Genomic DNA, 16265 nt, shown 5'->3' with positions numbered 1-16265 from the left:
TTAAACACATAAAACATTTTACTCTTAAAAGGATATTTACTTTCATTATGTCACAAAAACATTTGCATTTAGTATAATTTCGAAAGAGTTTCCAGAATTCCTTCAGGGAGTTAAGTTACCCTCATCCCAGAACAACTGCTGGGTAGCATCAAGTTTGCATTTCCTTCATCTGTGCAAGATTTATATGTATGAATATCCTATAACACTCAAGTCTCTCTCTATCTAATTCACTCACAATGCATCAAACAAATTCACTTTTCTACCTCAAAAACAAGAGGGAATTTTATCTAAAATCTTTTTTCTCAAAAGGACAGTGAAATTTGAAGAAACAAACTTTATCTCATCCTACACCTTACGCTATTTTAAAAGGTTACACTTTTTGGTTTTACATGACAACTTTTCAACCCATAACATCTTAACGACAAATTCTACAACTCCTGAAGAAGCCATCAGATTTAAGTCAATTGCATTTCAGTCTCAATGTCTCACTACTAAAGAGGACGATGTCCCTGGAGAAATTAAACGGTAGAAACGAACGGAGCAACTTCGAGCCTTGCTGGAGATGCACGGTGAGGAAGAAAGGGGAAGGTTATTAAAGAAGGGTAGAGGATGGGAGAGAGGGGAATGAGAGGGGGAGGGGAGAGAAGGAGAGCAGTGTGGTATTTACAATTTCTTCTTTTCCTTCTTACCATAACTCCTGAAATGCAATCAAATTTAAGTAGATTGCATTTCAGTTTATTTACAGTGTTCTCTGTACTAAGCTTGAACACAGCATCACCAAATGTCTCCCTCCTTTCTTTCTCTTGTATTTTAAATCTCTTACCACAAGATGGCGACCATGTTCTTCTCTTTCTGCATCTTCTCCTTGGCTTTCTCTAATTCATCCGACTGAGGCGGTCTGGCGAACCTGAGATACCTGGCTCTCTGACGAGCTTCGATGCCCTTTCAAGGTTCAAGAATCAGAGAGGATAAATGTGATGCAGTTTTACCCCATAGCATACAACAAACATTATCATGACATAAAAGAGACCCCAGAACCCCCCTCCCCCCAACTAACCCTTCAATACCCTTTAAGCACCACCTTTTGTCCAACAACAAGCTAATGAAAGAAAATTTTATCTATAGTGGGTGGTAACTTTATCTATAGTGGGTGGTATATGAAAATTTCCATATTACCAAAACTGACCCAACTGGAAGAAAAAGTCTTTAGGGTTACAAGACAGTCCAGATGTCTCCCGGCATGTACTCATATTAATACGTAGATATCGAAGACAATCTAACCGTCTCTGTTTTATTTTACGTGCAGTTCTTTTCCCCTCTTTGATTGTACGAGATGTTGCAAGAGCAACAGAGAAATAAATATGTTTAATGAAACTTCCACCAAGGGTAGGTTAGCTCGGCTGGTTTTCCTAAAGTCACTCATACAAATCCTGTTCTAACATATAAGTTGGTTTATGTTTTCAATAATGTTCTAAAATCCCAAAACCATATTCCACATACTTGCTCACCAAAAATGGTACAGGTGACCAGGTTTGTTAGGCTTCTAGCAAATTAGGGAGAATATGCAATTGTAGATTCAATATGTAGTACAGAAGGAAATAAAATTTCCATCTGTATCAAACTGGACTAAGGCTCAAGAGATAAAACGATTAACTGTATCAGCTAGAGCAGTAATATTTTTGGTCGCTGTCTTTTGGTCACGTTTTGTACACTTAGTTGATCTATGACAAAAACTGGGGCAAACAGCAACCAAACTCAAGTGTTCCAATCCATGGTGCTGGGGCCTTTGATTCAAGCCTTGGTGAGAAAAGCACCATTCACCAAGAAATCAGCACTCATGACACCTCCAACTGACCTAGTTGAGTGCCATTTCTGAGCTAGTATTAGCTGGGAGACCACTCAAACGCTGATAAGTGGAGTGTCAACTCAGTGGTTAACGCCGGTGCCTTCCAATCATAAGGTCTGGGAGTTCGAGTCACTCCAAGATTAATGTATGTTGTCCAGTTACAGAGTTGTTGACAATTGACAATTTACAATCATGGACGTTAAATATGAATGTAAGAGACTGACTTTGGTCAGCTTGTGGCTTTGATAAGCCAATGAGGCTTCTTCACAAGTTCCTGCTTGCAGGAAGATCTAAAATACATGTACAAATACATACATACATACATAAGTGACAGCGATATCCTACATCACGACGACTAGTGTCTGCTTGTGAATAGTGAAGACGGACTCGCAATCATTCAATTTAATCATCAAACACTCGCCGCTACTTAACATTCGTTTGGTGAAAGACACTAGCAGTGTATCTCGAGATGGATCGACTACAATCTGCTGGGAAGGTTTCGATAAGATCGTCACAAAACGGGCGATCAAAGGCAAAAAAGGGGCTTTACTTACGTTCTGAATTTCCAGTTCGCTACTCTGCCATCTTCCTTTGGCGACTTCCATCGGGTCTAGCAAGTCCGTGTTGTCATCGTAATGGTCAAAAAGCTTCATATTGTTTCTGTGCCTCCAGGCCTTAGCAACCGTAATCATTGCCATCTACATTAATTGAAGGAAGGACGCTCCATTTACAAATATTGATAACTCAAAAATGGAAATTGGCGAGTAAAGAGAGAAGGTTGCTCCTATGTTAAGGCAAACTAATCAAACGTTTGAAAAGCACAAAGATATTTTTTGACTAGAATGTGATTCGAACCAGTGACCTTGGGATTAAAAGTCTTACAGAGGGCTTGGAACCCTTCTAGCCAAAACATTTCACTGCTCTTCTCCATTGTTTATAAATTCACAGTCATATTTTCCATTTAAAAATTCATAAATGAGAAACATGAAAGGAAACCACCCTTGCTGTTTATTACACCACTGAGACCCAATAACACCCCGCAACCAATCACTGGAGGAGCCATTCCGAGCCTCACGACTGCAATAACCTCAAAATTCTTTCCAAGTACAGTTTTACAAATCTTTAGTTAGCTGAATAGACTGAAATCGTTATTGCATACAAAGTGAACTAAGTGACTGCATAACTAACACGAAAAAGAATACGTCGAACAACATCTAGTTTAGGAATCGATAGGTTAACGTAGCAAAGAGAGGAATGGACCTCTTACCACAAACGGCTGAGTTACGAAGAAACACTGCATGAAGGAGAAATAAAATGCCTGCATCCAAAACACAGCTTTCCTGTAGCTGAATCTAAAATAAATGAGTGAGAGATATATAAAGCAGAATAAGTGACGAACATGCAAAATAAAGTAAAAATACAGTTAGGCAACAACAACGACAATAATAATATTTCAAAACCAGACAAGTAATTAATTCTAAACATTTTATTTTAAATTTTGCTTGATGGGCTTCTGACACAAGGCATTCAAATTTTTTCTGTAAAACCTGTTAAGCCTGAATATGTCTCTTACATCCTCACCTCAGAGAATGGTTCCAACAATGCAGTATTTCATTCACAGATGCATGTTTTACTACAAACTTTCAGAATTTTGCAGCAAAAGAAGAACCAGCTAGGGTGATGGTATTGCCTACGACCTGACGGCAAATGGGTTCACAGGGGTCCATGAAAGAAAATGGGCCCATAGAGCAGAGAGGCCCGTCAAAATTTTTATGGACTTCTATACACTGTTAGAACTAATATCTCAGTCAAACCAACCAACATTTTTGTGGTTACATCCCTAAACATGGGTGGAGCTGAGATTGTCAGTGATGCTCCCCATGTCTGGCGGGGGGGGGGTCTGTGAACAAGTCTTCATTTTCCCTAGAGGACCCTGGGCGTGAAGGGTTCAGCACCAAGGGCCTGAGCCAGGGGGTTGTTATTTTCCAATCACTATTCTTCACTGCATTTTCAAGACATGCGGTATCGTTCACTGGGTTTTATCGCTATCGTCTGTACTTACAGATGACCAAGGCCCAGGGTGACGACCGACGAGATAACGATGACCACGATGCAACCAGCCCAGGCGATGAAGTAACAGGCCCGGGGCAACCAAATCTTGGGCCGATGAAGTTTCTTATGTTCGGGTTTTGACCTCTGACCTTTCCCCTGTGACTTCAGCACATCTGCGTGCGAAGGACTTCTCGATGGGCTACAGGGTGAAAATGAGCGGAGGTTTTGTGAGCTTAAAAAAATGTAAGCAAACGGTTAACAGGGTAACGCATGCCACTGGAACCGAGTAAAATATCAGACGACAACAAAGAGACAACAAACTTGAAAGACAAAACCCTCCAAACCTATCTTGACCTATGAAGACAAATCGTTTAGGAATGCTAGAATACAATCTAGATCATTTTTAAGTTCAAACATAATCGCCTAAAACATCTTTGAGTGTGTCAAGACAGTCCAGATGTCTCAAGGAATGTATTCATATTAACATGCAGATTATGAAGACAATCAAACTGTCTCAACATTTTTATTTCTGACGCTTTATTTCTGTCCGTCAAGTTTTAAATTTTCTGAAGTTTATCCTCTCTCTGATCAAACTGATATAATTCAGGCATACATTGATAATGACCATTGTTCTACTACATTTCTTTCCTAGTACATCATTTTCTAAGTCTCTTGAATCAAATAAGATGGACTTAATGTCTCATTAATGTGTTAACAGTAACATGCAGAATGTGATGACCATCAATTTGTCTCTCAACTTTTAAATCATCATTTCTTGTTTGGTGTTTCATCCTCCAACAGATCTGTCCTCACACAACATTTTCACAAGACACTTGAATTACATAAAGACAATCCAGTTGTCTCAGTGATCTTATTCATATTAACATGTGGATTATGAAGACTACCACAGTGTCTAACATTTCATTCTGACCTGCTATAATCCTCAAAGCCACTTGAAAAGCTTGTCTCCTCGGTCACCTCCTCGGCTAAGATATAATCATCTCTCAACTCCTTAATGACAACATTCTGCGAGAAGAAAATGATACCAAAAATGATGGAAAATGAAGAGAAAAAAAAGATACGAAAATCACCATTATCATGACAGTGATGTCTTGATAAACCATAAAAATCAAAAAGAGGCGTGTAACAGTTGGAGCGAATCGGTGGTAGTTACATCCTAGATGAAGTGAGAATAACTTGCAACAGATACTTAGAAACAAACTTACAAATCAACAAATTTAAAAAAATTAAACGTTAAAGAGAAATTGAAAGTTGTAAGAGTTAAAAAGGCCACATCAGTGTGGATTTCATTTCTACAAACAGTACAAAAAACTTGATTCACTATGCAAACCTGAAACCAGTACCATATTGAATTTTTATTACCTAAGAAAGTATAATAACATAAAATTTAAATCTTGTTCTCTCTCTCTATAGAAGAGCACAAACTAAAAACTACATTATTTGGATTTTAAAAGCATCTTACAGCATGAACATCCCTCCCCCCCCCAAAAAAACAAGAAATTTGAAAAAATTAAATGCTGAGCTACTGCTTTTGATAATATTTCTGAATATGACCCCAGTGCTGTGGCAGAGTGGATAAAGGAGGTGGCATTTAAAGCAATGAGGCCGAGCAATCGGGAGGTTCCGGGTTCGATACCCGGCCCGGTCATAGTAAGGTGGGTTTTTCATCCAAGAGCAATCTATGGTTTTCCCATCTGAAATGACTTTCTAAATTGCAAAAATTCCAAATTGAGTTGAAATGTTGAACTGGAAGCCACCCGACGTGTAAATTGTAATCCATAAGCCCTTGCAGGTTTCTCCCACATTTGTGGTCGCTTAAGCGTCGTAAAAATAACTGCTGATTATTATTATTATTATAAAGATAAACTACCTTTGGTTTTTGTTTCCACTTTTCCCGAGCCCAGTTTTGCAGGTTACGTAGTGTTTCGGCTGTCTGGTCAATCAGCTGTGTGTCCCACCTGGCCTCACTGGGGATGTTATTCATTGCTGCTTCTGACACAAACAATAGGGTACATTTTATTGAATAATTACCACAAATCTGTTTTGGATGACAATCATGTGAAATTTATTGTCGATTGCTTGTCCATCTTAACTCCAAACATAATCAACTAATTAATTCAAAACAACTAATATTCACCAAAGTTTCAGATTTAAAATTCTTGGCTTTATTTTGAGACTTGGTAAAGCAGTGACGAAGAAGCACCTTACCGTAACATAAATGGATGGATTATCGAACAGTTCGACTAAATTTCCTACGTTTACAAAAGGTTTTCACGAAATGGACTTGTTTTACCAGAGCTGTTTATCTTCAGTTTATGCACAGAAAAATAGAAATCAACTATTGCCTAAAATTGGAACTCAACTGCGTATTTTACGTCAAGTTCTGTCATTAAGGGAGTCTGAGAGAACGTTCCGCTCATATCTTCGCACGTTTCACGAAAATAAAAAATAAAATAAAAAAAAGGGGGCAATTTAAAATTTACCGGCTTCCTTTTCGTAGTCTTGTGACATTCCGATGTATTTGTAAAGCTCTCCGATCTCTCCTGGCATTCTGAGAGGCTAAAAGGGATGGATTAAATTGTAGAAGAAAGATGATAAACTTCACCACTGGGGTAAGATCAATGTTACTATTGTAATAAAAAAGAACTAAAAAAGAAAAAGCTGTACAATGTAGGTCACTGCTCACAATAATGAATTTTCTAGAAACCTTTACAAAGAGCTAACTTCCAAAAACTTTGCTCTCTCATTCTCTTTTTCCTTTCATTTTCTTAAAAATAATATTAAAGGCAATCCCCATCAGGGTATACAATAACTGCCTTAACAAGTTCACGTTTCAAGAAAAGTAATTCCCCAAATCCAAATTCCCAAGACTTTCCTAAAAAGCCGTTTTACGGAAAACAAAAAAATTGGCGACATGCGCTTTGACGACAATTTTTAAGTGCTTTTGGCGATTTACTTTGCAGTGTGGCTTCCCGAATCACTTAACGACATGTATAATATTTCAAATGGCGAGGGGAATCGAGTCGTCTTTGCATTTTAGAAGGACAAAAAGGTTAATAAAAGAGGGTGTTGTTCTTGAAAAGATAAGAAAAATTATTTCTCGAGGAGATGTTTTCACCACCCCAACAACAGCCAACCAAAATATATCAAAGAAGAAAAACATGTTTCTGTTGTGAATATCACATGCAATGACTTTTTGGAATTTTTTCCTCCAAGAAAAAGAACAAACAAGACAATTTGTGGAGGGTGCATTCACTCTCTTTGACATTTGATGTTGTTGCTACCTACCCCCCTCCCCCACCCCAAAACTTAACGTTTAAATGAAAATGAGAAAGAAGACAGCAACAAAAGAGTGGTGGTACCTTTGCTCGTCTGAATAGCATGATTATGGGAAAGTTAATCGGGATGGCTACCAAAGCTGTCATGATACCAATAAGGATGGATTCACCAGATATATCAATAATGCTGAGGTTCAGTGCCTGTAGATGATTAGGAATGATTAAGAACATAAAATCGATAACGGAAAAATTCAGGTGCTGACACAACACTTTATTAAGCTTCTTTTGAAAATATGTTTTAATAGCAATTTTCAACAAAACGATGAGTTTATCAGGTAATATCAAATTTTAGAAAATAATAACAAACTTGACCAATTCCTCGCATATTAAATAATTGGAAATTTATGCAAAATATCAAATTTCATTAGTTGACAATTCAACATGTTTCTTTCTTTTGGGAAAATTGCGAACACACTTATTGAAGGTAAACATGATTTTGATAATTCAATGGCAAACCTTAACATTTCCATGCGTAACCAGATATGAACAGAGCTGATAAGCTAATATAATATTAGGACGAAAACAAAACAAAACATGGGACAGCATACTTTTACTTAAGAACAAGAAATGAGGTATTTCTCTGTTTTAAAACACACAAAATACCAACAGGCGATACAGGATACTGCCAATTCTTACCCTATCATTAACCGTCTGATACCAGAGAGTGTTCACACACATAAATCCCATGCAAATTGCATAGCAACAGGTTAACCTTTGAACCCTAGTGAATACACTATATGGTGGCCTTGTGAAGACAGAACTCCAGATGTAGTAATCGGAAAAATACTGAGCACCTTTGGCAAAGAACGCCTGGAAGGAAGAAGAAAGAGACATCAAATTGTTAATAATTGTCCTTCACATCTCAATCTCATTAGCCACTAAACCCGCCCGCGGTTTATTCTGTCCTTATGTCACAATGGCCATTCACCAATCAATGATGCTGTTACACAATAAACAATTAACAATAACCATTAAACAATCACTGTGGGGTTAAATCAGCAGGTATACGACTTCTTGAGCATCAATACTGCACACATTTCAGTATATAGCAATTTCATGCATTTTCTCCTTCTGCCAAACCCGGCAACTCATGGCAAGATGTTACTTGCATGGCAAGATGTCACTCCATAATCATGGACGTTAAATATGAATGTAAGAGACTGATTTTGGTCAGCTTGCGGCTTTGATAAGCCAATGAGGCTTCTTCGCGAGTTCCTGCTTGCAGGAGGATGTAAAATACATACATACATACTTAACACCAAGGGTGGGCACAATGTCAATTTTGCAGGCCAGAGTAAAATGTTGTTCCTAATCCACATAGTTCTAAATTTCATGATGTTCTTTATTCTTGTGACAAAAACTTGACACATTGCATTATATGTGAAATAAAATTTCTACATGAGCATTTCTCCATCCTTTTTGTCAATATAGAGTAACACATATGTGCCTCAATGTATGCATATGTCACGTTTTTTTACTTTCAATGAAATTCATTGTTCCATCGATTTATGGCTGGAGTAAAGACTCCGATACATTAAGGTTACTCCAATATGTTAAGATTCAGCCTGCCGCCGTAATAAGGTTTCGAAAACCTGACGGACCACAGAAAATTTCAACGCAGGTTGCATGCGGCCTGCGGGCCACACCTTGGCCACCAATATTTATCGACACAGATAGATTATCTAAGGATAAGCTCTAAACACAACAATTTTTCCTTGCAATACTTGTCATACCTTGTCGACATACCAATTAAAAATGTAGAAACACTCTGATGGAATTAAAGTTTTTTCAAAAATACCTTCTGAAAGCCGATTCCAGATTTCACCACTTTTAGCTCTCTCTCAATTTGTCCATCATCCTCCTCCACAGCAAACCACTGTTCGCAGATGAAGAACCACTTCCTGCCGGAGATGAGGTCCCTGACGCACACCCTACTGAGGTACCATCCCGGGGAGATGCCTCCGTTGTCATGCCAAATGAGCAAACTGGTGATGCTGCCCAAAGCTTCGGGGACGCTACGCGGGGGAGAAGAGATGGGTTTAATTTTACACGTGGCACAAGATTATAGACAACTTATCATTCTGCAGGCCGAAAAACTGAAGATAAATTTGTCGAGGTCTCAAGATATCCCAAGACCTATCTTTGGGTCGTTTCCTTCATACTTTTGCAAACATCAGTTTGAGCTATATTTAAACTATGATATTGGTCTGAAAATAACATCATACCATTTTTTTTGCTAGTACTAAAAATATCATACCATACTATTAAAAACCATAAGCAAACAAAAAGTTCTTTCTTTTATCTCAACCTGATGAAAAATGTAGAACTAAATGCAGCAGAAGTAGGGAATAAGCAAGAAAAAAAAATTAGGACAAAAGTAGGACCATTTTTAATATCGTTGACAAATGTTCCAGTAAGGGATGAATCTATAACCACGGATACTTCGATTACCAAAATCTCCTTTTTCAACCCGTAAAACATCCACCACCCACCCACCTGTCAACCCTTAAAAAGAAAACACCTTTCCTTACCTGATGATAAATCTATCCCTAGAATTTCTTTCAAAGAGCGGTTTCTGGTCACTGATCAGTTCTTTGGTTTCAGAGTGACCCTCCTTACCCCTGATGACCAAACTGACCCGGGCCGTGGTGCCAGCCCCAGGCCTGGACCCTGTCTCAAATGATACCTCATAACTGAAAAGAGGAGAAAATTTCTGTCTCATCTGTTAACAGTGGGAAGAGTTAGCTGTTTTTCCTATTTTTTTCTGTCTTTATTTTTAACCAGATGTAAACCACTGTCCAGTTATAATTTATCAAAGAGCAGAAATGAAACCCTATCCCCCATCCCCCCCCTCCTTCCCCCTACCACTCTCATATTAAGACTGAATGATTCCATCTCTGATCAAGAACAACAGAACAGCAAGACCTAGGATATTTTTCTCACTTCTGAAAATCAATATTTTGGGCATTTTCCCACCATTCTTCACGACTGAAAAACTATTTTCACCGCAAATGGTCTGTAGGCTACATCAAGCATGGTTCTAAATCGCTCAATTGAAAGCGACTCCAAAGGCCATAGGCTTCTGAGGAAACCCGAAAAGGAATTTCATTAATAATCAGGACACATTTCAATTCTATTACATCAGCATCACCCAACATCGGCAGGACATCAGCTTCGATGTCTTCGAATACAGACCGAGTCATACAAGTATGATTTTACAGCCGAGTAAATTTCCACCGTGGTTTAATAAATACGGCAAGACTTTCTCAATGACCGATCAGCTCCTACCTACACAGTGGGTAGCCACAAACTTCAGCCAGATAAACAAGACGATCCCAAAATTAGAAAGGTCGCATGACTACCATGCATGCACGCAACGTATTTTACAAATTTTTCTTGCGCTTTTCATGGGAACAAGTAATGGACCCATATGAATACAAACTAACTTTTTGCTTATCGTTATCTGGTTGATACTTACTACTGCTTGTATTAAGAATGGACCCATATGAATACAAACCAGTTTTTGCTTGTTCCCTTCTGGTTGATACTTACTACTGCTTGTCCATGGGGTGGTTATCCTTCAGGAAGATCAAACCAGGCTTGTCGTAGTCATGGCGATCGGTGAGGTAACAATACAGAAATAGGATGATATAAACTCCTAGTATGACTCCGTAGACTGAATACACAATGGGGTTGTGTGGATTCCTGTCAGGGTAGAATGGTAAAATGTAGAGACACTGTGGTGTATTATAAAACAGGGAATCTAGTTAAAAACAGTTCATGTTAGAAGCCTGCCATTCAAAGTGGATTGGGCTGTGAACCTTTGAAGAGTCACAGAAAATGTGGAGGAAGAAAGAAATAGCCGATATTTGTTGTAGAAGCTAGAAAACTCTTGAACTTAAACACCTTTAAACACATCGAAATCTCTCAGAGGAGGGGTGGGATGGAGGGGGAGTTGAGGGTGAGAAAAGAGGGTTGTTTTTCACTGATAAAACTGCAACATATTCAAAGGATTCTGCTAACATATACGTGCAATTCCTACATAGCAGTTTTAAGATGTGCTGCAAACTTCGAATGATGGCATTTCTAGGGTCCCCATCTTCTTTTACTTCGAGTCATAAAGAAAGATATATCAAATATACTGAACTCACACAAGCAACAAGGAGACCTCCGTCTTGGTCAGATGAGTAGCGATAGGGAAGAAACTCACTCCGTGGATCCCCAGATGATCACACTTACATTCCGTCACAAAATGGTTCTGGGAAGGGACCACTATGCACCCTTCATTTGTCCATGTATCTAAAAAATTTAATCGACAAACCAAAAAACAGAAAGACACGTTTGTATTGCTCTGTGTTAACGCAAAAACATAAACAACAACAACAACAATAAAGCATTTATATAGTGCTCAATAAAGCACCAGAAGTGTATACAAACAAACTTCTCACAAGCAATTTCAAATATTCAAATTTGTTTTAATATATTCGTTATAAAAATATATTTATTCAAGAAAACTTTTAAAAAATAAAATTTTTTAGTTTCTATCAAGTCTTATAAAAGAGGGCAGCCATTCTCTCAGCAGAAGGTTAAAGCTAGAGGTAAACCATCCATTTCTTCTGGATAAACAAACAGAATTTGGAATATTGACTAAAATCAACATATATTACAAGCTTTATTTCGGCGGTTAGTTGGAATGGACTGACTATACACTGAACTCTTCTAGGATAAAAGTTTTAACAACGTTCAGTTCACATTTTATATTTACAAACTGTTTTTTTACACATATTACATTCTGTATCAGTTCAAACACCTCACAACTGATAAACCGTACAATGAATCTTCATGTCAAACAAACTCTCTTGAGATTTTCAGATTATTTAAATCAGTATTTAAGTTTTAAATCTTCCCTCCTTTTATTGTCCTTTTGTTTTTGACCAATGAACACACTTCTCATCTACTGTAGCTGATAAGTAGAAAATAATAAGGTTCTCCAGCAAAGCGCAAAATTAAGCGAGGGCGCTGTCATATCGGGGTCCTATCCAGTTTTGCATTTCTTGGCAAATTACAGTCTCTGACTGCAGATCATAACAGTACCGTGACTTGATCAGTAGTGGTATAAGATTTCATTCATATGTATTCAAAGTTTCAGGCCAGGCCGACTGTATTAAGCACCCTACGTTGTGTCTTTTGTCCAAAGCATGTTTTTCCTTCCTTCAAACTGATCGAGTGGAACCACGAACCAGTCAAACACCCAGCAAGTCAGTGTGCAAGTTCTTCACGTGCATTTTGCAGCTCGTGATCGCTTTCAAGCTGTCGCGTTACTTTAATTTAGAGATCGCTAAATGGTACAGACCACGCACATTAGGACGGATATGAGAGCGCCCTCTGTTGAAACGCATTCATGACAATTGTAAATCTTTGCTGTATTTAAGACGTAAATGGCGGTGCCTTTAAGAAACATTGCAACCTCACCAGAGTCCACCACAACTGGAGAATAAAACAAAAACTCTATCTGGAGCAATTAGTTATAGTTGTGATGCCATTTAAATTTGTCTAAATTATTTTAGTAAATTATTCTCAAAAACTTTGCTGAACTGTCTTGTTAATTTCTTAACTGATTACCAATCTTCCCGAACTTTTACCTTTCTCAAAGCTCCAAGATAAACACTGCCCCCACCACATCGTCAACGAATAGAACTGAATGGAATCGGTAGACTCCCGGTAGACCGGTTCTCCGAGTTCCCCGTCTACTAAACCGAGGTAGTAGGGACCGGTTTCTAAAACAGACAAATAAATTTGCAAAAAGTTTATTATGAGTCTGGATTTTTGAAAAAAAATGTTGAGTCAATTTTTTTACATTTGTTGGGGGGAGTGTTAGCTTTTTCTTTATGGAAGTGTTAGCTCAGTGGTTAACGCCAGTGCCTTTCAATCATAAGGTCCTGAGTTTAAGCCACTCCAAGATTAATGTATGTCGTCCAGTTACAGAGTTGTTGACAATTGTCAATTCATAATCATGGACGTTAAAATATGAATCTAAGAGACTTGACTTCGGTCAGCTTGCGGCTTTGATAAGCCAATAATGGCTTCTTCGCGAGTTCCTGCTTGCAGGAGGATCTAAAATACATACATACAAATACATCCAATTGTAAAATGATGACTCTTTGGGGTAGAGTGGAGATGGGCAGGGACTTACCGTTGAGTGATCCAGCAGGTAGGAAAATGTCCATGACGTTATTCTCTTCGGTGTAAACCCAGATTGCATCGTATTCATCAGGATAGGGGCTAGCATTGTACCTGACAGAAAAAAACAACGTAGTACGACTTTAAAAAAAATGGCTCTCTTGAATATCGGAAATTATACACCTAATTGTATTCTGGTCATTTGATTGGTCAATTGCTCGTTGATTGCATGCAAAATCCGCTCTATTCCACTCTATGAAATAGAACCATGGGTTATACTTTTTGGTAGCACTTTTTTCAATGGTAAGAGAGCAGAGAAACCTGTCTGTTCAAAACAATATGTTGCATGAGTGCATTTTACCCATCTTAATATAATATGTTGTATAAAACAAATAATGAATGGTTTCCATTCGTGCAATAGTGCAAATATTTCATTCATTGAAAGATGTTATTTGTTACATTGCATACGAATGAAAACAAACTGAAAATTGTGCATTTACAAGTAAACGTCCATCGCAGCTCGACTCTCTTTTGGTCTCGAGAATCAAAACTTTCTTGAATCAGTATGAAGGGCCATGGGATATTTCTCCTTGTCAATGAACTATACAGTATTTCAGCTTCCCCCTCCCCCTCCCCCCCCCAAAGAAAGAGCAGTTAGCTAGCATATAGCATATTAGTTACTACACTCTTACATGACAGAACTTCCTGCCCATTTTGTTATAATGAAATTAGGCTAGGAATAATTTAGACAGTCCAAAAAAATCATCTTTAAGCTCTATTTTTAATAACTGTTGCTATTTGTTTTGAGAAGTCATGAAATATGATCTTTGCCATGATATTGAGAAAAGTATTTAACCTTTTGTGCATTTTTTTTTTTAAATTATTTTACTATTTACATACTTCTGAATTTGTTTTGGACTATATGCGTTCAGGTTTTTTTTTTATATATATATTTATTTCTTTATTATCGTTAAGTAAGGGTGTTTATATTGTTGCTTTAGGCTTTTACATTTTATGCCTTATGGGTTCTATATATTTAATATTTAGGTTTTTGTTACGACTTTGTGTTTAGGTTTTACATTTGTAAAGCGCTTTGAGCAGCTTTGCTGATTATGCGCTTTATAAATATTACTTATTATTATTATTATTATATTGTGCATAGTAGCAGTAGATGACTACCCATGGAAACTAATACCAGATCCATCAAGTTATGGGATAGATTTTCCAAGATTCTGAAGGTCTAATTAATGAGCTCACCTGAGGAGGATGTTCACAGGATAGGTCTGTTTCCTCCCTTGTCTCAGAGTGAGCAGGATATGGAGGTCCTGGCCGACGTGCTCCTCTGTCATGTTAAACTGATGGGCGTTCATGTAATTAGGGTCAAAGGTGAAATTACAAGAAACCTTGTCCTGTAAAGTAAAACAAGGAAAGCATTTCTATGAGGTACTGCTATGTAAAATGCTATGCAAAATGCTTTGTAGATTGCTATACTTAGTGCAAAGTAGTTTAACAGCACTTTCTGTACACTGATGTACACCACTTTCTGTACTTTCTGCGAAACTGAAATTCATACGCATGCAAACTGCTACATGAAATATGAACAGCAAAATATTCCCTGTAAAAGGAGAGGTGCCCCAAATCTCCTTGGGGATGGAGTTGGGGGAGAGAGAGGTGCCCATAATCTTCTTGGGATAGGTTTTGGGGGAGAGGTGCCTGAAATCTCCTTGGGCTTGGAGGCGGTGGGAGAGAGAGGTGCCTGAAATCTCCTTGGGGTTGGAGGCGGTGGGGGAGAGAGGTACATGAGCTGATGTTTGACACAAATAAACAAGAGAATATCAATTAGGGTTTGACATATTCATGCATAGTGAGGTGCCATCGGAAACACTGTCTGCCCGAAAAAAAATTAACGTTTTCTTCAAGATGCAAATTATATTGATTTTCAATTAGAAACTGCAAACAAGTTGAGATTAATTTAATACCTCTGAGCAGAAGTTCATTATCTTCACTGTGACCTCCTGGTCCTTCGGTAACGACTTTACGTCGTACGGATCGCCACTACGACATGAATAAACATGAGCTGATGCGATACCAGTTGTCACCTAAAAGTAAAGAGAAGAGGGACAAAATATCCTTAATAAAATGCAGTCGCTGGTCAATTAAAGGATGAATTTCAGCAGGTTATTTAATAGGTGATAAGGAAATGGAAAACATTGGGTGATGGTAATGTTCTTATAGCTATCGCAATTTTCAAACTTTTCAGCTTTGAAATATGCTAACTCTCTTGAATGGATAATCTTAATGAAATTATGACTTACTGTAAGCTACTCAGTGAAAGCCTAAAGGTTACTGTTAATCCATTATTAATAAATTTAAGAAATAAACTTAACAAATTTCAAGTTCTATATACAACAGAGCACCCATTCAGCACCACTTGTATTTGACCAATCTGTAAAGCACTGTAAACATGTTATCATCTGAGGTCATCAAACCTAATGTTTCCTATCGACTGCAGTCTTACATCTACGGAGCAGACCTTCTAGTCTGTCTTTTAGACTAAGTAGTCCAGTCACTTCAATCAATGACCCTCAGCAGTTTAATTGTTCATTTCTACATCAACTCAATAGTGATGTACAAGTACAACCTGGACTGACAGCAACGTTTGTAAAACTGGTCAATGTATCAAGTTTTAAATTTGGGCCTTAAAAGTAATCTCTTCATTGCATGAGATACAGCTTAAGAAATGTCTAAAAATTCTGTGTGTAATTTAAGTCAGATGCTGTTTGTCAGAAAACAATTTTCAAACTTTCTATCAATTTTAAAATGGAAAC

General features: G+C 37.8%; 1 protein-coding gene across 1 annotated transcript in view; it reads right to left on the bottom strand.

The window, feature by feature from the left end:
* Positions 1–16265, bottom strand: part of LOC139958644 (polycystin-1-like protein 1) — an 89417-nt gene that overhangs the window by 15541 nt on the left and 57611 nt on the right. Inside the window, exons 34-50 of the mRNA XM_071955872.1 lie at positions 15417–15536; positions 14695–14846; positions 13451–13551; positions 12900–13034; positions 11409–11556; positions 10810–10962; positions 9789–9950; positions 9056–9272; positions 7894–8067; positions 7282–7398; positions 6403–6478; positions 5790–5911; positions 4830–4924; positions 3909–4097; positions 3114–3198; positions 2401–2544; positions 824–942 (exon numbers count right to left, since the gene is read on the bottom strand). Of these exons, the coding sequence (XP_071811973.1) occupies positions 824–942; positions 2401–2544; positions 3114–3198; positions 3909–4097; positions 4830–4924; positions 5790–5911; positions 6403–6478; positions 7282–7398; positions 7894–8067; positions 9056–9272; positions 9789–9950; positions 10810–10962; positions 11409–11556; positions 12900–13034; positions 13451–13551; positions 14695–14846; positions 15417–15536 (2309 nt within the window). The remainder of the gene's footprint in view (positions 1–823; positions 943–2400; positions 2545–3113; positions 3199–3908; positions 4098–4829; positions 4925–5789; positions 5912–6402; positions 6479–7281; positions 7399–7893; positions 8068–9055; positions 9273–9788; positions 9951–10809; positions 10963–11408; positions 11557–12899; positions 13035–13450; positions 13552–14694; positions 14847–15416; positions 15537–16265) is intronic.

The sequence above is a fragment of the Apostichopus japonicus genome, chromosome 18 (genome assembly GCF_037975245.1).
Source record: "Apostichopus japonicus isolate 1M-3 chromosome 18, ASM3797524v1, whole genome shotgun sequence".
NCBI lineage: Eukaryota > Metazoa > Echinodermata > Holothuroidea > Aspidochirotida > Stichopodidae > Apostichopus > Apostichopus japonicus.
The sequence above is the reverse complement of the archived record's forward strand: the minus strand, read 5'-3'. Positions and strand labels throughout refer to the sequence as shown.